The 22,561-nt window shown below is 56.2% G+C and overlaps 1 protein-coding gene across 2 annotated transcripts in view; it reads right to left on the minus strand.

Moving 5' to 3' along the window:
• Positions 1-55: 55 nt before the first annotated feature.
• LOC135324921 (talin-1) overlaps positions 56-22,561 on the minus strand; it is a 59,854-nt gene continuing 37,348 nt past the window's right edge. For both annotated transcript variants that reach the window (XM_064502006.1, XM_064502005.1), the window contains 34 exons: positions 22,360-22,494; positions 22,076-22,204; positions 21,770-21,872; positions 21,247-21,455; positions 20,954-21,073; positions 20,369-20,566; positions 19,833-19,972; positions 19,381-19,474; positions 19,024-19,113; positions 18,686-18,808; positions 18,340-18,483; positions 17,822-17,983; positions 17,555-17,695; positions 17,094-17,275; positions 16,522-16,654; positions 15,690-15,791; positions 15,389-15,559; positions 14,968-15,117; positions 14,502-14,603; positions 14,212-14,331; positions 13,704-13,850; positions 12,557-12,723; positions 11,977-12,160; positions 11,580-11,705; positions 11,147-11,263; positions 10,861-11,046; positions 10,574-10,681; positions 6,332-6,437; positions 6,000-6,124; positions 5,580-5,705; positions 4,505-4,567; positions 4,056-4,238; positions 2,182-2,307; positions 56-1,456 (listed from right to left, as the gene is read on the minus strand). In XM_064502006.1, coding sequence (XP_064358076.1) covers positions 1,325-1,456; positions 2,182-2,307; positions 4,056-4,238; positions 4,505-4,567; positions 5,580-5,705; positions 6,000-6,124; positions 6,332-6,437; positions 10,574-10,681; positions 10,861-11,046; positions 11,147-11,263; positions 11,580-11,705; positions 11,977-12,160; positions 12,557-12,723; positions 13,704-13,850; positions 14,212-14,331; positions 14,502-14,603; positions 14,968-15,117; positions 15,389-15,559; positions 15,690-15,791; positions 16,522-16,654; positions 17,094-17,275; positions 17,555-17,695; positions 17,822-17,983; positions 18,340-18,483; positions 18,686-18,808; positions 19,024-19,113; positions 19,381-19,474; positions 19,833-19,972; positions 20,369-20,566; positions 20,954-21,073; positions 21,247-21,455; positions 21,770-21,872; positions 22,076-22,204; positions 22,360-22,494 — 4,644 coding nt within the window. In that variant the 3' untranslated portion in view covers positions 56-1,324. The remainder of the gene's footprint in view (positions 1,457-2,181; positions 2,308-4,055; positions 4,239-4,504; positions 4,568-5,579; positions 5,706-5,999; positions 6,125-6,331; positions 6,438-10,573; positions 10,682-10,860; positions 11,047-11,146; positions 11,264-11,579; positions 11,706-11,976; positions 12,161-12,556; positions 12,724-13,703; positions 13,851-14,211; positions 14,332-14,501; positions 14,604-14,967; positions 15,118-15,388; positions 15,560-15,689; positions 15,792-16,521; positions 16,655-17,093; positions 17,276-17,554; positions 17,696-17,821; positions 17,984-18,339; positions 18,484-18,685; positions 18,809-19,023; positions 19,114-19,380; positions 19,475-19,832; positions 19,973-20,368; positions 20,567-20,953; positions 21,074-21,246; positions 21,456-21,769; positions 21,873-22,075; positions 22,205-22,359; positions 22,495-22,561) is intronic.

Genomic DNA, 22,561 nt, shown 5'->3' on the forward strand with positions numbered 1-22,561 from the left:
GGCTTCCTGCGAGGTGGCTCACCCCCTCCCCCCTTATGTGACACAGGCACCAAAAAAGCAGGAAAACCAGGTTTATTGATGAACGCATCTTTCCAAGGAGACACCCCCACCCCCCCACCCCACCCCAGAGCATCGGGGGAAGCTGGTTTCCTCTCATGTTTAATATGGGAAGCTTAAAGTATCAAAATAGTGAGAGAAGCCTCAGCAAGTGCAAGGGAAAGGGGGGATTGGGCATCCCAGCGCCAAGGAGGGGTGGGGAGCTGGGCGCCGGGCCGGGGCACCCCGGGGAGAGCCTGGGCACAGGCAGCCCTGGGGCTGCGGGCCACCGGCTGCGGCTGCTCCGGCTGGGAGGATACGAGCAGGGCAATAAATGAATTTTGAAAGCTGCAGACTCGTTACTACGGAGATTTAAAGTTACAAAAATACCGAAGATCTTGGGAAATGATGCAGGCACTTGGGAACGAGGAAGAGGGCAGAGCTGGCTGGGGACTGCGGGGGAGGTCAGGCCCCACAGGAAGGCGACGACGTGGCGGAGAGCAGCTCTCGGGGCTAACCCATCGCACCCCAGCGCGGAGGCACGGCCGCTCTGAGCTCAGCCCCTCCAACAAGGGGCTGGGGCTGGAGCAGAGGCTCATGGCGGGGGCTTGGTGCCTCCTGGTGAAGCTGTGGAGGCAGCGGGAGCTGCGGCGGCAGGGAGACGCGGCCAGCGATAAGGCATCTAAGGTGAAAGGCGGCTCTGTGCGAGAAGTCAGCAAGGGAACGTGCCGAGCTGCTCCCTAGCCCCCGGTGTACGAGAGGGGGCAAGACACCGGCCTCTCCCCCTCCCACATGGAGGGGGGAGAGAAGAAGAGAGCTGGGAAGAGAACGACAAAGGCACACGGGAAATCCTGAAAGGTGTGGAGGGCCGGGGACCGGGCTGGGCGCGCGGTGGCCCGAGCCCCACAGGGCGCTCTGTGGCTCCAGGAACCCCGCAGCCCAGGCTGCGCAGCGCCGGCCTGGGAAAGCCCTGAGCCAGTCCAGAAGAGGCTCCCACTGGGGCCGGCCCTGCCGGGCACTCTGGCTGTGTCCCTGCTGCGGCGTGGATGCGCGTGCGCGTGGGAAGGTGGGCTGGGCGGCAAAGCAGAGTTGCTGGTGCAGCGACTGCTCGGGGCAGTGGCGAGCGGTGTCTCAGTTAGGCCTGGCGCTCTGGGTGCAGGCAGAGCTCTGGTCTATCCAAGGCAGCCCTTTGCTCGAGGTGGGTCGTCTTAAATAGGCGCCGGCGGCAGCAGTCTGTGCAGTGGGTGGCAGGAGGGCTCTGCCCGGGAGCAGCTCAGTCGCACATGGCTCAGTTCTGCTCCTCGTCCCGCAGCTCCGAGGGCAGGAACTTGTACTGCTGTTGCCGGATCATGGCCAACTTCTTCCGGGCCTCCTCCAGCTCCCGCTCCTTGCGCAGCATCTCCTCCTGGGCGGCAATGATCTGCGGGCAAGAACGCAGTGAAAGCCTGAGGGATCACAGCTCCCTCCACCCAGGGGCTAGGGACAGAGCCTCTGCCAGAGCAATGCCTATCCAAGAGCAGGCTCCCGGGGCATCAAGGTATTGCACTCGTGTTTGCTGAGCCCTTTCACTGCTGCACACCTTACTCTGCTTCCTCACATTGCAGCCACAGCATCCCTGGGCTGGTATGGTCTTGGGCATGAGAGCTGCTGCTTCTCTAAGCCGTGGCAGAATGATCCCAGCGGTAGGACCGTGGTCCTTTGGAGGTAACGGAGAGCAGCCCAACACCCGCTGCACGTGTGGGTCTCAGCTGCGAGCTCACGGCTTGAGCCAGATCACATCCAGGAGACAGAGCTGGGACCTGTGTCACCCCATGCTGGGCAGTTCTCATCCTCTGCCCTGTGCTCTGCCCTACACGTGTCCTGGCTGCAGGGATGGTGCTGACACTATCAGTGTTACATGCCTGGGACCGTGATACAAGCGTGTTCACTAGCGGCGCCTGCTACTACAAACAGTAGGAGGACTGTGAATCTTCAGTGTTTAATTGGTGGTGGGTGGCATGGGTGCAATTTCCCTGTCTGCAGCATTTTTTTGAGGCTCTCTGGAGAGGTGCCATGAGTTGCTGGATCATAGGACGTATTCCTCACACACATTCAGGCTGTGGTGTCAGCTGACTCTGCCCCATACAGAACAGCCCCACTCCTCACCTGTGCAATTCCCCCGACCATCTTCTCCTTCACAACCACGGTCTCATCATGGTCCTGGAAGGCAGCTGCCTTCTGGGCTGCCTTCACCAGATTGTCTGACGCTCTCTTCACAGCATTGCCAGCCGCCTGCAGTTGGCAAGAGGGAGAAGCAGCAGTGGTCAGTCCCAGCCTGTTCCGCACAGCCTCACCCCAGGGCACAACTGCTCCGTCTTAATGGCCACCCTCTCCTGTCGCCTCCAGGCACGACGAAGCCAGGGAAGCTGCAGGAGCACCCCAGGGTGCAGGACCTGGTGGGGAGGCGTCAGGGCCAGGGGATAGATCCAGCTGTGGAGCACAGAGGAAAGAGGGGAGGGAGCAAGACGGAGATGAGACTCTGGTATGTGGCGTAGCAAGGCATCAGCAGGCCTCTGGGAGCGCAGGCGAGAAGGGAGGCTGTGGGCAGGACGGCGCTGGGAGCAGCGCTGTGGGGATGACGCATGCCCAGGGAGGCTCAGGGCCCCCCTCCGTGCGAGGGCTGGATGCAGAACGAGACGGAAAGCTCGAGCGTGCCCAAGCTCAGGGAGCCCTGCCTGGGATGGGGGCTAGGTGGAGTGGGAACCCTGTCCGGCAGCTGGAATGGGGGCTAGGTGGTGCAGGACTCCCAGGCCTCCACTTTCCCCCAGGCTGGGATGGGGCCCAGCCCGTGGGCGGCGGCGAGCTGCCACGCAGGAGAGGCGGCCAGCTGCAGGCAGATTCCTTTACATGGTTAGCTGCGCGTCACCGCAGCAACCCGCTCATGACCATTTCAGGCACTGCTGCTCCCAGCCAGACTCCCGGGCCAGGGCTGGTCCTGTCCCAGGCCGGGCAGACACAGGGAGTCCCTTGCTCCGGGTCCCACCTGAGCAGCGGGGCAGCGACTTTGGAGTGGTCCGGCTGACCCTCCCCAGCCTTTGGCCCCGAGGTGCCACCCCAAAAGACAGAGGCTGGGACCCTCCACTGGCCACATGTAGGCATTAACCCCTTGTGTGCCACAGCCTTTGAGGGTTAACCCTCGAATGTCAGAGCAAGGCACTACAAAACATGCCCCAAACATTAACCTCTCGAATGCCAGGGATCTGGTGCGCACATTTCAAACAATCCCATGCCAGATGATTAGGTCTGAACGCCCCCAGGCTCAGCAGCCAAGCCCTGGAGTACAGCAGCCCAGGATTACACAAGTGCCCAGCACACAGCTAACCAGTGAAGTCCAAGCTACCTGGAGTTTGTGCCCCAATAACCACCACTGTCTTCCTGCGCTAGGCGCCAGCCTCCAAGGACTTTATGGATACTCTACTTCCCCCGTCCCTCCCACAACAGGCCCAGCTACCAAGCCTGGGAGGTGGGGCCCCACAGTGCCTGGACGTGCCCTTGGATTTGGTGCACAGGAGCACTGAGGTGGCTAGAAATCATTTGTTATAAGACACCCAGGCCTGGCTGGGGCAGCATGCTGGCCCTGGCACCCTGCACCCACCCCAGGCAGGAGCAGGCTCACGGCAGGCCACAGGCATTCCCTGAGAGCACAGGGAGCAGCGGTGGCTGATGCACACTCATGCGAGCTGACCGGGCCAGCTCTGCTCAACCTTTGCTTCCAGCAGGGAGCCCTCTCTGCTGGCCCCCAAGGGGCAGGCCCCGAGAAAGCCTCCAACGACAGCATGCAGGCAGGGAGCATGAGCCTTGAGGAGACGCCTCTGCTCAGAAACCCTTCTGTGGGTTTCTTTCTGTGCTGCGGTCCCGTCCCAAGCTCCCCGCATGCCCTGATCTCACTTCCACCCACCCCTTGAGCACTCAGTTTGATGTTCAGGAGCCTGAAGGAGCCAGTCAGCACAGGAGGTACACAGAGGCAGAATGGGACTCACCTGGAGCCTCTTCATGGCCTCTGAGTCATGGTCAGCCTTCACCTTGCAGGCCACCAGGAGCTGCGCTGTGGAGGCAGCCACCTGCTTGGCTGACGAGATGAGTTTCTCTTCGCTGGCGTGGCCTTGCACTGCTGCATTGGCGGCTTCACACAGATTGTTGGTGGCAGCAGCCACCATGCGTGCCTGGAGGGAGAGAGTGTGTTAGAGAGGATACAGCAGCCTCCTTGGGAGAGGGTATGCCTAGACTGGTCCCATGGAGGTAGGAGGGCATGGGATGGAGACTAGCAGCTCTCAAACCATGACTCAGTTGGTGGGAGTGGGAGCAGGAAAGGGGGCTGCTTCTTCCATGGAGGAGAGGACAAAGGGCCCAGTGTCCTCATCTTTGCAGCAGGACCTGCGAGAAGGATCTCCCCTGTCTCATGGCCACTACATGCACCCTTGATACTCACAGCTGAAATGAGTCCCTGGGACCACTGTCCATCGTCCACTGCATTGGCTGGGATGGCGCCCACCTGTGAGCCAGGAGAAGAGGAGTGAGTCTTGCTGCCCTGCGCGTCCCTTGCTGCAGGACATGAGGGCAGTCAGCAGCGCATGCTGCAGTGTCCCCAGGCTGCCCAGTGCCAGGATATCCCCTGTGCCATGGGGAGGGCTGCCTGGTGGGACGTGCCTTTGCTGCTCCCTGTGCAGCCACTGAGTCCTGTGGCAGGTCAGGCCCCAGTTCCCAGGCTTTGAGGGCCCGTGCCCCTGGGCCTGGCGCTGCACAGGCACCTCAGCTGTGCATCAGTGCTGCTGGGCAGCCATCCTCTCCTGGAGCTGTCCTTCCGAAAGGGCAGGGAGGCACAGCCACAGGCCATAAGGGACTAAGCTAATGCTCTGCTTAATACAGGCCTTTCAGCTCTTCCCTGGACCAGCTCTTGCCTCAAAGCCCAGCAGCAGGAACAGAAACAGTCCCTATAGAAACACATGCACTCTCAACCAAAAGATGATTGTAATGGAGAACCCACCACAGCCTTAAATCCATCTGCCCTTTGTGTTAAATCTCTGCACCTTATCTCCTAACAAGTTCAGCTCCATGCCTCCAGCCACAGGACTAGTTTTACCTGTCTGCCTGACACAGGGCCCCAGGGATCACATTTGTGGTGAGCCCCTATCAGCTGGGCTCCAGTCATCCAGTCTCTTTGACTGTGTTAACCAAACTAACTGCTGTGCAGCTCCATGATGAGGCTGATGTGCTGCCCACTGGTTGTCTTCACACATCTCTGAACCATCTCCCATGCTCCTATTTCCTCCTCCAGCAGGATCCTTGCTGCATAAGGCTTTCCTGGGGGTGGTGTGCAAAGGGAAAATGCTGTCTGCCAGCCACACTTGCCTCAGTGTCTCTAAGCTATTCTCTGTGCGAGCTCACCTGCCATGGGCTGTGGACGGTACAAGACCCAAAGCACAGCTCAAGACCCCATAACTGCACATATGGTGCTTCACTACAGACTCACATGCCGCCTATTTCTATCCCCCCTCCAGGCTTACCTTTCCTTGGGCCACCAATTCTCGCTGAGCTGCTGAGGCTGCTTTCACCAGGGCGCTTGTGGCTGCAGCAATAGATTTGGCAGCTTCCAGAATTTGCTCCTCAAAGTTCAGACTCTCATCTGCTTGCTGTAGGCAAAAATAGGGGCATGAGTCCTAGCGAGGGGTGCTGAGAAACAGGGTAGGGCAGAAAGCTACGGAAGTTGGCAGGGGGGCTGTGGGGTGCACATATACAGAGATGGAGAGAGGAACTATGGCTGTGGGACACAGAGGAAAAGAAGCTGCTGCAGAAAGGTCCAGCTGGGGATGTGGGAAGGCAGTAGGAGTGCAGGAGGAGGAAGGAGAGATGGACACACAGGTATGAGAGCCCCCAGCTTGCTCGAAGCTCAGCACAGGGCATCAGGCAGGGCTCAGCACCACTACCTTGGGCTTGGCCCTTGGTTTCAACTGCTCCAGTTTCTTGGCTGCAGCTTCAATGGCAGCCGCTGCACCCAGCAGCTCGTTCTCAGCAATGACAGTGGGATCTTCTGGGTCAACCCACTCCGTTCCTAGAGGAGACAGCAACCAAGATAGGCATAGGCTAAACCTGCACATGGCTTCATTTCTGGTTGTGATCCCTAGCCCCACTCACTCCCACCTGTGGGGATGGGGCAGGCTCTCACCCTACCTACTCCCATCAGCTGCTCAGACCCAGATTGTAATTGTGGCCCTACATTCTGTCGCCCAAGACGGAAGCAGCCCTAACACGTGCTTACCCTTCATGGCCTCAGCAGCCTGGATGAGTTCAGTGACGGAGCTGGCCACGCGCTTAGAGTATCCAGCCAGCTGCTGCTTCAGCTCGTGAGTTGGCTTCTGCAGGATCTGGGGGAAAGGAGCAGATGTGAGTGAGACAGGCACACCATGAAGCAGGTGATGGGTCCATAACCTCTCCTCTGAGTGACCCTAGCTGGCAGGCTCCCACAACCCTGTATTTGTCCCTCATTCCCAGAATTTGTCTGCCTGAAGCAGGGTCTTCCAGTCCCGCCCGGGGCCCAACCACCTTCGTTTTGGATTGCTGTTAGTGCTGCACACCAGCCATTGCACAGCAAGGAGTCCCTGCTAGTCTATTCAAGGTGCTCTCCCCGGGGAAGGATGGCGGGTTCCCCAGTACCCCCCCCAGCTGCTGCCCCTTCCCCCTGTACGTATCAGTCATTGTTTGCAGTCCTTTCTAAAGTGATGCCGGCTGGTCTCATTCTGCATAGGAGAAAGATGATCTTTTCTTTAACCCTGTGGAGTCCATCACCTCTGGGACATCTTGCAGCAATGGGTTCCTCAGGTTTAAGTTATGGTCTCTTCCTGCACTCAAGGAATACACCATCCAGGACTGCCCTCTTCTTCCAAAGCATTTCAAGCCCCAGAATCATTTTCCCCTCCCTGTCCCTATTTCTGGAAGTCTGGCTGCAAATGTGGGATATGCAGGGGAGGACACTGGTGCCACATCCCGGTCCCTCAAGACAGTCCTATAAAGGCAGACGGAGGAGTCCTGAGGAGGAGCATGTTCCCCTGGAGCCCAGACATGCACACACCACAGCACACTCGAGGCCTCCCAGCACACCACACGCATGTGTGTGCACACACAGAGTCCTGCTTCGCCTGGTATATACGTGCATGCAGAGCTCCCTACCACCTGTCACACAGGACAGGCAGAGAGCAGGCTCCAGGCTCTGCATCGCACTGCCCGCGCACACCCTGACCGCACACACCCCCGCCCAGCTCACAGAACGTACACACCGAGCACGCGGTGAGCGTCAGCCAGAGCAGGTGTGAGTACACGCGCAGAGAGAGACTGCAGGGTCCTTCCAAAAGTCCACGCGCACACACAAAACAACACACACACACACACACACACACACACACACAGTGCCATCCCAGCATCAGGCTGGGCACACGAAGAAGCCGTGACCAAGGCTCATGCAGAAGTTAGACACCAAGAGTCACACCAAGTTTCACCTTACTCACCGGCTGAAAGGAAAGGATAGAGAAGAGAGAGAAGGAGGCAGTGAATGCCCTGACAAGGACATGAACGCAATGGAGAAGGGGGCGCGCTCGGGGCAAGGCTCTCGCAGGCTCCGACAGCCGTGCTGTGCACTAGGAGGGTGGGCTCAACCCCGCGGGAGCCACAGGCACCAGGGAAGTGGGGGAGAGCGAGGCAGGGCCATGACTGCTGTGGCAGAGAAAGGTGTGGGAGGGAGCATGGAAAGGCGGGTGTTCCCCGGAGAAGGGGCAAAAAGAGAGGCCGAAAAAAGAGGTCGGAACGAAAGATCAGAGGTACCAGGTCAGGAGTAGTGCTATGATCATTAACTCGTACTTCTGCCCAGCCAGCCTCACCCAGTTCCTCCAGGCAGCGCGGCAGGGCATGCGGAGCCAGGGTCGCCCCGGGACGAGGCATGCTGTCTAGACTGAGAGGCTCCAAGGGCTGGAAACCCACCTACACCCGGAGCAGCTAAGGAGTGGCTGTCCTCCTCTTCCCCCTCTGCACCTTATTTCTACCCACTCTGGATTGTCTGACTACAGTTTTCGGCTATTGGATTTTTCTGCTTTTTTTTTTGACAGAGGCCTATTGTTACCAAATACCAAATCCCCGTGGAGGTTCAAATTCCTTCCCCTCCCCAATGAAATATGCTAACTTTCTCACTCTTTTGCTGGGAGATGTGTTTTCCATCCACAGCCAAATAATTCTTGCGGCTCTTTCCTGAACTCTAACCAAGCTCTTGTTCACGCTCCGAGTGAGGTGTCAGTTCCCAAAGGGACGCAGCATACAGCAAAGGTCTTGCTGCTGCTGGGGGGTAAGGCAGTGTCACATCCATAATCTAACTTGAGATCCCTTATATACAGAACAGGAATCAGCCCTGCTCTCTGAGCTACAGCAGCACACGAGAGCCCACAGCCGAGCTGCCCCAGCTGCACCTCCATGTCCTTTCTACCTACTGCTCTTCAGGAACCTGCCGCCCTCTCATAAATGTGACCAGTTCTCGGCTCCTGCCTTCACAGATCGGCGTGGTGTGAGGGCTGTGGGAGTCCAGTGCTGACTCTTACAGGAATTTTGTTCCGGACTTGTGTGGTGCCATCCTAGCAAATCTGCAGGACTTGCACATGGCAAAAAATCCCCAAGGTGACAGTACACAGTGACAGCCAGTTTGTTATCATAAGCACGTCCGGACAAAGTGCCATATTCTTAAGTCTGCTGTCTGCTCTGACAATGTATTTAAAATTGCTAAATGGTTTCTATCTAGAGCTAAATGTACCCTGGAGGCTGTAAGCTTACTAAAATGCACCTCTAGTGAGCACTGTACAAGATGTACCACATGACCGCTATTAAGGAGACATCACATGTCAGTTGGACAGTTACACCCAAAATACAGTCAAATAGCATGCTTCAGCAAGTAGGCTGACCTTAGGAATTGCTACACTAAGTCATCAGCCCAATCATCTGTTAACAACAGGTCAGCCAGAGAATTTCACCTAGTACTTCGGTCTTGGCTGTGATGACTTCTGTGTGGATAAAGCATCTTCCAGAAAGACATTTGATCTACATTCAGAGCACAGAAAACCCACTGCTTCCCTCGGGATTGTATCCCAGAGGTCAGCTCCTTCAGACAAAACTTTGATTTCACCTGTGTCTGGTTTCAGTCTCCAGCCATCAATTCCCGCCCACCTTCTCTTTGTTCTGCCAGTGCTAGTTACACTCTTCCTAAAGGACCTCAGCTTTCTTTGTGGGAAACTAATCGTTCCGAGCTCTCTGGCCTTGCATTTAGTGAATCGCAACATGTGTTTAAACAACCCCATTTAACTAGCTTAGTCAAATCCTCACTAATTTTGTTACTCTAGTTCCAGGGTTATTGGAAGCTCCACAGGCATCGGTTTTGTGCATCTTTCCAGCAAACTCATCTTTATCTTTACCATCTCGCCAAGAATGCAAACTACTGCAACTACTTCACTGGATCCCTTCTTCCAATCCCTTGTCTAATCCATTCTTAATTTGCTCCATGTAAACCACACTGATCTTGTAGAGAGCTAATTAAAGCAGTCAACTGAATTACTCTGGAGGAGTAAGCTATAACGAGAGTGGATCAAAAGGGTGCAGCTGGCCTTTGCAGTCAACAGCTCTGCCGCTGCAGACGCTGCTCATGTAACACTCTCTTCTACAAGCTTAACAAGCTCTGCTTTCACACTTGCTGAAGTTTCTTACTCCCACCACTCTTAATGGAAGCTGCTTCAGGACTTTGTTCCTGTGTTGTTGAATTTCCTGCCTCCATCTGTTTACGGCCAGTTAATCTCCATCTGTTGTTGGCCAAATACCTCTCTTTAGAGACTGTTCATCTCTCTGACATCTGCTTCCTTAAGTAATTATAAGGAGCACTCCCATCCCTGCTCACCTTAATTTTGCCAGTCTAAGCAATCAGGGAAAATGGGAGATGCTCCTTTTTTGTACAGGACTGGGGATAGAGATGGGGCCACACACTAGGTACAGGGGCAGGGAGTGGAAGAGGAATCCAGCACTGGCTCTCAAAGATGCCATTGCCTAGTTCAAACCAAAGCAACTTTAACACCAGGGCACTGCAGCACTGAAGCTGCTCAGCACAGAGTTCAGCAAAGCTGTACAACTCCCCAGGAGCACTGGATAAAGACTTAGGCAGGCAGCCTGTGTGGAGCTGTGTGCTGTGCAGTCTCAAGTCAGGAAGCAGGTCTCTTCTTTATGCCAGGAACTAAAGAATAGGCCTTCCTGGATCAGGCAGTCAGACCTGCACACAGGTGGCCGTGACAACACCCCTTCACCTCGCCTTCAGCACCACAACAGGGGTCTGGCTACATGCAGTTCACGTAAAGGCAGCAAGGGGGAGTGTGCGAAAGGATCTGAGGGAGGTTGCAGAGCCTAGAGGAATTTGAGGATTTGGGCAGCACCCTGGTGTCCAAGGGCTGCCTCTGGAAACTGTGGGAGTAGGGGTAGAGACACTCACCACCAGTACATGCTCCAGAAGCTCCAGGTAACCATCAGCACATTCCTTGCCGAAGCGCAGCGCCCGCTGCCGCACGTCTGCGCTCACCTCTGGGTGGTAGGCAGCTTCCTGAAAACCAGAGACCGTGAGCCCTGATTCACATCCAGATGCTCCTCCACAGCCCTGAGCAACAACTGGGCTTGTCCCAGGGCACCTGCAGCCACTGGTAGGGTGCACACTGCCCCCCACACACCTGCACTGGACTCATGTCCCTTTCCCATCAAGAAAACCCACCCACGTGACGGTACCTTGCAGGCACGCAGCATATCAGCAATGGCACGACGGCTCAGGTTTGCTGTGGCAATGACGTCCTCTTGCCGACATGAGTTCCCAGCAGCCACAGCCTTGGCTGTTGCCATTGTGATGCCTTTTGTCATGCGGATGAAGTCCTCTGGAGTTGAGGTCTTGGCAGGAGGCACTGGGCTGGAGAAGACCTGTAAGACAGAGGCAGAGGTGAGTTGTAAAGGCAGCTGGCAGATGGGACATGAACTGAGGCACCAAGGCTGCCTGGTTCAGAGCCCAGCCAATACTCACTGCCAGCTCTTGGCGTATGTGCTCTATCGTGGCCTCCAGTGCCCGCGTCCCCTTCGTGGCCTCATCCTCGACGGCCTTCACCGTCTTCAGCAAGGAAGTGACATTTGTGACCATCACCTGTTGAAGGGAGAAAAGAGCCATGCTAGGTCCCATGCAAGCTCTCGGATGCTGCCAACACCTTTTCTTCCATCTTGATTTGGCCCCAAATTGCCCATTCCGCATAACCCCACTCACATCACCTCACTTTCTTCCTCCAGCAGTGCTTCCTCTGCATGTCATGCCCCCACCATTTCTGTGCCCACCCCCTTCCCCCTGAATCTGTCTCCCAGTTCCTCACCTGCCCCCAGACAAGGACAGAAGGCCTCCTACCCTTTCTCCAGCCCTCCTGCCCCATCCCCTCTTTCCCATCAGCCCAGCACACCCCAACTCAGACCTTGGCAGAGTTCTTCAACTGGTAGACAGCAGGGTCATCCCCAGCTTTGCCAGCAGCTGCCTTGGTGGCACTGATCAGGTCTCCAAGTGCCTTGGCCACATCCTTCACGGCATTGATCAGAACCACCTGGGGAAAAAGCAAGACCAGGGTAATGGCTTAGCAACAGTCACACTGAGGCTGGTGGTGGCCCACAAGCGAGACACCTGGGCACAGATGCACCCAGTGTACCTACAGTCCAGCTCAGCCAGCTCTGCTGGCATCAGCCAAAACCCAGCCAGTCCTCACCAAGACATGCAGAGTCCAGCCCAGAACACCACACAACACCCTAAACAATCAACTCCAACTCCCTCAAGAAAGATAAAAGCAGCCTCTTTTCATCCCAGACACCCATTCCTACCTGAGTCTCAGGGTCTTCAGAGCCTAGGCTGGCAGCACCCAGCTTCACCACTTCTGCCAGGCGCGTGATGGTGGACACAGAGGACTGGGCAGCCTGGGCTAGCTTCTCCTGGCTGGCCGTAGCATTCTGCACCAGCACCTTGGTGTCCTCTACCAGCGCCTTGGCTGTCTTCAAGATGCCCTCCCTGGGGAGAACAAGGGTCAGAGAGCATACAGCCCTGTATATGTGCATTTATGCAGCATGTTAAGGACTGATAGACAAACACGTGCTCTCTACATGCACATACACTCCTTGTGTAGCCACATCGGGACAATGTGCCAGGAGCTTGGCCATATGCTGCAACATAGAGGGAGAGTACAATTCATGTGTGTGTCAGGGATTCAGAAAGATCTTAAGCCCTGCCTTATAAGAGGGAATATATGAGATAAGAGGGAAACAGAGCCGGCACAATCTGGACCTTGCAGGTTTCCTTGGGGCTGATCCACAGCCAAGAAAGATAAGAGACTGTGGGACACAGCCTGACCCCCCAACTCTGGTTGGGCAAAGACCAGACGAGGTGTTATATCTCCCGCCCTGTTACCTGTGGTCAGCGAAGGTCTCTGAGTTCTCCCGATTGAGGGTTCCTGCGGTGGCAAACATGATGGTGGTGTCGAGATCAGCAATGATGCCAGAGACAGCACTGGCTGCTGTAATACAGGCTTGAGTCCCGCGGTTCCCAGCCTGCAGGGCTGCCAGCACGTGAGACACCTGAAGGAAACATGCAGGGTGACTTGGAGAGCAGAGCAAATGCAGGCAGCCCCTACTGTACACGTTCTTTGACACCTCTCCAGGACAGATTCAAACGAGGAAGGAAACAGAAACTGTGTGGTTTGACCACCCTTTGTTAACTTTCATTTATTTATATTTTGTACCTATCATGTTTGGAGGTACAGGAGATATAGGACTCTGATAATTTCCAAATGAGTAAGGTTTGAATGATGGGTATCAAAATGTTATACCTCATTCCTTCTTTAACTGTTAAACTCAATTTCTCTACTTTGGCAAACAGTCATAGGAGAATAAGTTTCCTGATGGAAAGTAATCTTGGAAAGGAAGAACCCGCAGGAGGCCCTGAGCATGCAGACACGTGTCAGGCAGCATGAACAAAGTGTTTGTTTTGCTTTTGTAATCTTGCTTGCAAGTACTGCAGATCTACCCTTATCAACGAGATTTTTTTTAGCCATGTTTTTGTCTGTTATTAATAAGCGTGTTCTCTAGACTGACAGACAGGATGCTTTCTACCATACCAGCAAAAGGTGCAGCAGAGATCTACCACCCAACATGAGCTGCAGGCTTGCTAGAGATGCAGCAAATGCTATACATACCACTAAAAGGGCTGATTTAGAGGAGCCTGGGCTGCCATCACTGTGGAATTTAGTTTCCTCTGGCAAGTCACTGCCAGCAGGTCAGCAGGCAGCACCTGGACATCACACTTGCCCAGCACAGTGAAAGTTGCTATTATGGTGCCTGGACAGTCAGAGGGGGATCTATCCTCCACCCTGTCCGCTGAATTGTGCCAGGGCAAGCATGGCTGAGAGTGCACGTAGAGCCCAGCAGGGCTACGGGAGAAGCCAGCACGGCAGCTCAGAGGGCTGGTGGCTTGATCCAACATCCCTCCCTCCATCTGCCTCACCACGCTGTTCCCCCTTTCTCCTGCTACCCGTTCTGGGACTCTCTGGGCTGCTCACCTTCTCGGAAACCTTACGGGCACTCTCTATCAGCTCCTTCTTGGTATATGCATCGCTGGGGCTGCACTGCAGGGCTCCGGCCTTGGTTACCAGGGCAGCGCAGCCGTGACCCAGCTCCTGCACCCGGCGCTTGATATGGGAGCCAATCTGGAAGCAAACACACATGAGAGCCAGAAGGGAACTAACCCTTGTATCCGTGATACCCAATGGGAAACCAACCACCCCCACTCAGCTCCAAACAGGACTCCCCAATCCTGCCCATCTCTGCCAGTCCTCCCATTCAGGAGATCTACTGCTGCCCTGCCAAAAGGAAATGCAGCTTTGCTCCATATTTCCACACATGGTTGCAGGGGAGGTCTGAATGCTGCCTCCCCTCACCTCCAACAGGAAGTTTGAGGGCCTCCTGATCTCTGCTCTCACACTCCAGGAAATCCTGTTCTTCCCCATGACATAGGCTAGTACTTCTCCCCACACTCACTGGGAGACCTCATGGTTTCACTGCTCCTACCTCCTCGTTCTCAGCAGTGAGTGCAGCTGGCTTGGCCTCTTGGGCCAGCTGCCCATAGTCATTGGTGAGCTGGTTGGCCAGTATGCCCAACTCATCTGGGTTTGTGGTGGATTTGGTGACCTGCAGGTGGAAGAAGAGCAGAAGTCAGAGAGACCCTATGTTGGGGCAGGCAAGCAAGGAGGGCAGTGTCCCTGAGCTGGGTGAGACCGTGGCCCCACTGTCTGTTTCCTTCCCCTCTTGAGCAGGGGCATAGAGGGGGGAATGGCATGCTTGCAGGCCCTGGCACTCACCATCTCCTGCACAGTCACTGCAATAGCCTTGGCTGTCTTCACCATGGTGGTCTGGTAGTCCACAAAGGACCCCTCTGGCTCACCCACTGGCCCCTCATCCAGCTGCAAGAGAAGACCAGAAGAGTTTGGCTCCAGCCCCACCCCACAGACCCTCCTTGACTCTGCACCACAGCAGGACGCTTGTGCTAACCTGCTGGGGCCTACACTCACAATGGCCCCAGGCTGCTCCGAGTGCTCCCTCCCCCAGTCTGACCTCTGGAGCTCCAAGGAGGCAGATCTGAATATCAGTGTGCACCTCTCCTTGCTTTTTTGTCCTGTTTAAGCTCAATGCCCTGTTTGCTCTCCTCCCCAAGCAAGGGGATCCCCAGGAAGATGAGCAATGACAGTGTCCAGTGTAGAGTTTAACCCTGACTCCTCCTCTCTCTCACCCCCGGCTTCAACCTGGCCCTCTCTGTGGTCCTCTCACCTGGTTGATAGCCTGGGTGATGGAGTCCACCATGCCCCCAACGACACCTGCTGCGCTGGCTGCCTCATTCAGTGTGGTGGTCAGGTCCTCCACGGCTTCCTTCATCATCTGCACGGCCTCCTCCAGAGCCTCCTGGGTGTGGGCAGCTTGCTACAAGGACAAGCCAGAGTGAAAGAAGGCAGCTGCTCCCCAGAGCCTTCCCACCCATGGGGGATGCCGCACACTTATCCTGTGCACGTGCGCACACATGCATGCACTTTGGCATGTCCTGGGAGCATCTCTTCGCTCCCCTCCAGACTACCTCTTCTCAGGTTTCCGTGTCCAGCACACGTACACACTCCATTGTGGCACATGTTGAAGCCTCTCATACTTAATCCACATGCAAAGGAGAACATGCCACAGACATGTACCTCCTGCTCACCTTGGGGTTCCCACCAGCCTCCTTGGCTGTGTACAACATCTGCAGGGCAGACTCAGCCAGCGTTTTAGTCTGGTCCAGGAGGTTCATCTGCTGCTGGTGGTTGGGTGTTTTGGAGGCAGCTCCAATAGCTGCCATAATGAGTGGCTCAAAGTATTGAGCCATCTGGGACACCTAGGAAAGAGCAGCATTAGCGTCAGCACCTTCTATCACAGGCTGACTAGAGCCTCCATCCCAGTGTGAGCCCCTCCATGCACACTTACCTACCTAATCAACAGCTCCCCATCCCAGCCCCTCCTGTTACCTTGTGCCCCAGCTGGGAGGCCTCAGCCCGGGCTGCGCTGGCCACTGGCTCAATCAGGTTGTTGATCTCTTGAACAGCCGTGATCATCTGGTTGTGCAAAGCCTAGTGTAAAAACAGCACATTGCATGAGGTTACAGCAGGGCTGGTGTCACTGAGCTCTGCCGCGAGATGGGGAGGAAGGACATCTGTCCCAGTCAAGCAACAAGATCACAGGGCTTCAAAGCGCTGGTTTATTGGATGAATATCTGGACTCTCAACTCTGGATATAGGGAGTGCTTGACCAGACATCATTTCCTAGGTACAGCACAACTCAGCATATTGCAACAGAGGCACAGCCCTGCTCCATGCAGCTGAGCCAGACAGTCACATAACCACCTGAACCATGCAGGAGCAAAACAAAGCTGCTGTACATTGACGAGGACTCAGAGGACAGGAAGATCCCTGTGAAACACTCCTTCCAGGGCTAACCGGCCTGAGCTTGGGAGGAGAGCTAGTCCCAGGGTTTCAGAGCAGACTGTGGAGGGTGCTAGCAGCATGTCTTGCAGCTGAGCCCAGAAAGGAGATGTGATGGCAGAGGCTGTAGCTGGGGGTGGCAAGGCAGAGCTTCCCTTTCTGGAGCAGTGCTTGGCCCACAAGGGAGAGTTTGAAACAAGCCTGCCTTGTCCTGTGCTTGGATGGATCCCTGCAACACGGGGATCTGCCAGCAAAGAAGCCCTGTGTGAAAGCAGAGGAAGCCAGCAGGAACACACGCTGGGTGTTTGGCACTTCCCATTTGCAGGAGACAGGCATGCTGGGGCTGGGAAGGCTTTGGAGCAGCATGTCCGCCACTCACCTCCTGGGAAATATCTTCTCGGGGGGCCAGCTGCTGGCTAATGGCAGCAAGGGAAGCCTGGTCCACCTCCCGCATACACCTGTTCAGGACCTCGATGGCCTCGTCACACTCCCTCTGTCCAGGAGCTTTGTCCCTGTGTGACAGATGGATCAGTACCACACCAGGTTTGCCCGGCACTGGCAGGTGCTATGCCACCCCCTCACCGCAAACTTTGGCTGGTGCCAGTGAGGGGCAGGACCCCTCTCCTTAGCCTTGAGCAACCTAGAATCCAAGCCAGGTACCACAACCCCACCAGCCCGTGCACACTGGCATCATCCCCCGCAATCAACCTGTCTTAACGTTGCAGGATTACAGCGCCAGCTCTGTGGCAGTACATGAAAGACTGCATCTTCCTTTCCTTCCCTTGCCTTCCCCAGGCAGTGGTCAAGAACAGGAGCAAGATGGCCCAAAACATCCCAGGAATGCTCACTCAGAGCATCCCCAAACAAGTGTACTCATCACTGAAAACAGAGCCACAGCTGAGGATGCAGGCCGCAGTGAGATGGCCCAGCCACAGCACAGCCCACACGCACCTCATGTTGGTGATCAGCTTCTTGATGGAGTCAGAGACAGTGCGAGAGTGGCCAGCCAGCACCGACCACTGGGGTGGGTCTTTGGGATTGACGGCTAGAGAGCGGGCAGTCTGAATGAGGCCGGCAGAGCTCTCCAGCATGGTCTTGGCAGAAGAAACGATGGGCTCCATGGCTCTGCGTCCCTGCGCAGGGAGACGATGGCCCAGTGACCCAGACAGGTAGGCGTGCGGGGGGCCTATGTGAGGGACATTACCCCTCTCTCCTGCAGTCCTGGCCCAGGAGCAGCCTCTTAAGCCCAGGGCTCTCTACTGCCTCCTTGCATTCCCTCCAGGCACGAGCTCGTGCTAGGGCCCCATCCCAAGCTCACCAGCGACTGGCACTGCTGAGTACAGCTCCTCCCCATCCTATGACAGTTCCCATCCCAGCCTGGCTGCCCACTCCCTGCCCCTGTGGGATCTCACCTCAGGGCTGATCTGGGCGGGAACGGTGGCAAACTCTGGGTTGGAGGCAAAGGCTGTCAGGTTATCCACAGCCTCTATGAGAGGGGCTGTGGCTGCACGGCACCTCTCCCGGTTCTCCTCGTTGAATGCACCATCCAGGGCCTGGCATACAGGAGAAACCAGGCAGTTACCTAAACCCGACCATTCCCCAAATCCCCACCCAGCTGCTGCCTACACCCTGCCCACCTCTGCAGGGCCACCCACAGCACCTTGGCACAGAGACCATACCTTGATAGTCTTCACCAAGTTGGCTGTGCTGTTGGCCACCTCCTTGGCCGACTGGACAAACTGGCGCTTGGCGACAGGGTTGGCAGTGCGGGAAGAGGCCAGCCGGCATGTGTTGCATAGGGCTGAGGTGTGTTTAGCTACGATGGTGGCTGCTGACAGCACCTGTGGAGAAAAGCAGAGTGAGGCAGACCCCAGTGTCTCCCCACACCTGCAACTCTCCCCTCCCACCAGCTCCAAGCCCACATGGGGCACCAGGGTGTGCAGAGGACAGACACAGCAGAGGAACACCAGCTCTCACCCTGTGCCTCCCTAGAAGAATCACCCAAGTCCTGCATGCCCACACAGCCCCTCATCTGGACTGTCACGGTTTTGGCAAAGCTGCCAGTTGGTTCCCAGTACAGCTGATGAGGCCTGATGAGACACTAGCCACAGTCTCAGCCAACTCTTCGGACCCAGCTAGTCTCTCATTCCCTTTTATCCAAGAAAACGCCCACCACAGTGCCCCATCTCGTACTCACCTGGGACTGTGTGCAGGCAGGGTCCACCAGGTTCTGGCAGGCCATTTGGATAGCTTGGTTAGCTCTGGCAAACTGAGTGGGGTCTACCAAGCCTTGCTGTCCAGCCTGGCTGTTGGGATCTGAAACACCCACGAGGTAGGCGGCCTGGGAACGTGAGAGAGGGTGTGAAAATGTGCCCGCAATGGGAGAGGCAGCCAGAGCCACAGAGCAGGCAGGGGCGTGGAAGTGGGTGCACAGGGAGGTGTCCCCAGTTACTGCACTAAGAGGTCAAGCTTCGAGGGGCAGTGGAGGGGGCTCTGTGGAAACTAAGCACAAGGTGTAACACAAGGGGCTGGGCACATCTCACCTGGGCTGCTGCCTCTGTGAGGCCACAGAGAGCTTTGGAGGCGGCACTGATGGACTCTCCAAACTCCGGCAGTTTGCTGTTCTTGGCGTTCTGGGAAATTCCAGCCATGGACTCACCCAGAACCTGCAAGAGACACCAACCACCAGTTAGTGGCTATACCCCCATCCTTTACAGTGTTCCCAGGCTCAGAGCTCACTATGCTTCATAAACAGCATATTTATATCCTTGAGGAAAAGGAACCAGGTGAGGCAGCAGCCTTCCCTTTGTCACCTTTGCCTCCATCCCTCCCAAACCTCTCTATCCTCACTCCTAGCCCCACTCCCAGGCTCAGGGCTCACCTTGGAGTTCTCCATGACGCTGTCGAGGCAGTTGAAGTAGGACATGTCATTGACAGTCTGAGTGGGGTTCTCCAACAACTCTTTCACTGTCTGCAGGGACACAGGTGTCAGATCAAGGAGTATATGTTCACCGTAGCAGGGTCTGTGCTCTCCACCTCCCATGCCTGGCAGTGCCCTGGCATCTCCTCTTCGCTCCCTCCTTCCGCAACATGGCGTAGCCGCCCATCTCCCTCCCCAGCAATCTCAGCACCTGATGCCTCCAGCCTTCACCCCACCTCGTGCTGACCCAGTCAAGCCCACACAAAAGGGGAACCCCAGCCACCAAGTCCCTCCGTGATGTTTCTTGGTTCTTCTCACCTCCAGCTCCCTCAGGGCATTGTCACACTCCTTCTGGCCTGGCGCCTGCTGGGTGCACATTGTGATCAGCTGGTTAATGCTGTCAGTCACAGCCCTGCCAGAACAAGGGAGAGACAACAAAGGTTTAACGCCAGCTCCACCACCCAGACCCACTGCTACCGCAAATAGCTTATTGACCTGGCCATGGGGATGTCCTGGCTGTAGCAAACAGGTAGAGGCTCTGGCTAAGGGACATTTGTACCTTCATCAGGGTCCACCTCTTTTGACAGACTGCCATAGAGCAGCCAGGTCAGGATTATTGCAAACAAGTGGCCTCAGGAGAGCTCCACAGCAAGCTGAGCCCCAGGAAGGCAAGCACCAGGTCTAGATTCTACCTCCCTCTGCTGCAGGCCCAGAACAAGCCCTTGGCACTTGCCCACCTCCCTTTATGTACAGCAAACAGTTCCTCCTACCGTGCAGCTGCCGCTAGCTGGTTCTTGAGGTTGGGGGCTGTGGGGTCAGCAGAAAGTGCCTTTGCAGCCAGCAACAGCTTGCTGGAGGACATGGAGATGCTCTTCAAGTTTGACACCACCTGCGCCTGGTCTTCCTTAGTCTGGAAGGAGCCAAGAAGAGTCACCTACAGGTTTCCAAGCTCCGTGCCCACCCAGCCTCCACCCTGGCTCCTCTGGCAGCCTGGCCCCAGTCTCCAGTGGTTTCCAGGCTAAGCCTGCTCCCCTAACCCAGCTCGTCTGCCTGCTGCTGTATCCTTGCTACTGCCGATTAACACTGGTGGAAACAACCCAAGCCACTTCTTCCCCTGCTACTGCAGCTTAGCCTATCCCCAGACCCCATCTCACTGGCTGCTTTAGCCACAGCTACTCATGGCAATCCTCTAGCCACTGACCCCCTGGCTACTTTGGCCATGGTCAAACACCTTCCTGGGTACCCAAAGGCCTCTCATGATATGGCAAGTCACAATCTGTCAAGAACAACAGGCATTTGCTCTCACCGGGGACAGGCTGGCCATCTCCACTCCAGCCTGCAAGAACTCATTGAAGTCTTGCCCAAATTTGCCAGAGGACTTGGCCAAGTCTTGAGGGGTGCCACGCGATGCCTGCACCAACTCGTTGGCGGACTGGTTGAGTCCTGCTGCTGCTTGATTCAGCTGGCTCTGTGCTTCCTGGAAGCTCTTGGTGCTGGGTGGGAACTGGAGGCAGAGAAAGAGATTAGGAACACTAGAGAGACTGGGAAGAAGTCAGAGATGGAGGATGAAAATCTAGCACCTAGAAGCACACATTGTCTGTGGCCAGAAAACCCCAGGGCAGCTGCCCTGCTCTCCAGCAGCAGGGATTTGCAGCACAAACAGGTAGCAGACAGCAATTGGCACACTGCTGCTTGGCGAGTCCTGACAAAGCCCAGTGTGTCCTGGATAAGGCTGACACCATTGAAGATGTTAATATATCCTTGAAATCCACCCCCTCCTGACAGAAAGGCTACTTAGGGACATGCTGGAGAGAAGAATCCAGCACAGATAAATTAGCTCATGTCACCACTGCAAAGCTTCCCCATCTCATCCTGGTCTGGCTAAACTCACCGAATCTGCCAGCAACCTCTTGCTGGCCTCGCCCACCGTACGGATGGCAGCGTCCACATCCCGCTGTCCAGGGAGGCAGTTCACACAGCGATTCAGGGCCTGAGACACTGCCTTAGCTACCTGCAGAGAGCAAGAACAGTCACTGTCACATGCACATCTCCTCCAGCAGTGCTGTACTGCAGGGGCCTTCTTTCGCAGAACCCACACACTGTGGCTGCCACCAGCCCTGCATCCTTCCCTGCCCTCAGCAATGTGCCAAGGACTTGCTGAGGGTGTCGGGGCCCAGTTCTCACCTGGGCCAGACGCTGCTGGCTCTCTGGGTCACCAGGCTTGGCCACTGCTTTTCGCGCTTCCTCAATGAGGTTGTTTGCTTTATCCATGACATCGCCAGCGCACTCCAGAATGGCACTCTGAGCCTGCGGGTCCGAGGTGTTGGCTGCAATGCCACGGGCAGCCTGGCTGAGTGACCGCAGGGCCTGGGCCACCTCTCGGGCAGCAATTCCTGTGGGGAGAGAGGTAAGTCACTGACTGAGGCTCAGCAGAAGCGACAAGACCTACACCATGTCCTCCCCCAAGAATGCACCCCTATGTCCAATATGCTCTGCCCAAGGGACTGGGCTGTTCCTCTCACCACTTCTGGGATCTTCCCTCCTGTCCCACTTGGCTCCTCATTTGCCTGGAGCCTTCTGGTTTGTGTCCCGTGCTCAGGAGCAGCTGCCCCTGAGTACAAGTGATCTTTACCAAGGGGTGAAATCCACACACAAAACAAAGGCCTAGCCCTTCCCTATCTCCCAGTTCAGTCCTGGAGCATGGTACCTGTGTAGTTCTCGTTGCCCTGGGCCACCTCCCCCAGGAGGTGAGCAATAGCAGAGCTGACAGCTTTTGTGCTGTTCCCCAGGTCCTGGGCACACTTCTCCATCTGCAGGATGATCAGTGAGAACATATTGACAGGTTACACCTCCAGCCTCCACCCATGCATTTCCCACTCTCCCTTCTTTGACCCCAGCCACAGCACCCACTACTCCCCAGCATATCACCCCCATCCAGTGCCACTGCCTGCTGCTCCTGCTTGCTCACCCAGCCCCATTCCCTGCCTGAGCCATCTCCTCCCAGAGCCCTTACCGTCTCTCCTGGCAGAGGCTTGAGTTTGCCGTCCCTTGCAGCTGCCTTGGCTTCCTGTAAGTCCCTCTCCAGGCTCTGCACAAGGCCCAGGGCAGAGTCTATTTCCAGGGGCCCACAAGCCTCCTGAGCCTGCAACAGGAAGAAGGAAAAATGAATGAGGCAACAGCTGCATGCACCTTGGTGTTTTAGAGAGCTCACCTTGTAACAGGGCCATCCCCATCTCCCTGCTGGCCCCTGCTTAGTAAAACTGAGGCCCTGCAGCTGGACAGGAACAACTCTCTTACCTTCTGTGCAGCCGTACGAAGCTCAGCAAGAGCTGCAGCCAAGTTCTTGGCACACTGGCTGAGCTGCATAGCGGAGGCCTGGTCTGTAATGGTGGGGACAGTGGCCTTGGCTGCAGCTACCATCTTTCCACCAGGCTGCAAGTCCAAAGAAAAAGCCATGAGAATGGGATAACATGCAGTATCTCTTCCTTGCCCATGTCCA

The sequence above is a fragment of the Dromaius novaehollandiae genome, chromosome Z, assembly GCF_036370855.1.
Source record: "Dromaius novaehollandiae isolate bDroNov1 chromosome Z, bDroNov1.hap1, whole genome shotgun sequence".
In the NCBI taxonomy this organism is placed as follows: Eukaryota; Metazoa; Chordata; class Aves; order Casuariiformes; family Dromaiidae; genus Dromaius; species Dromaius novaehollandiae.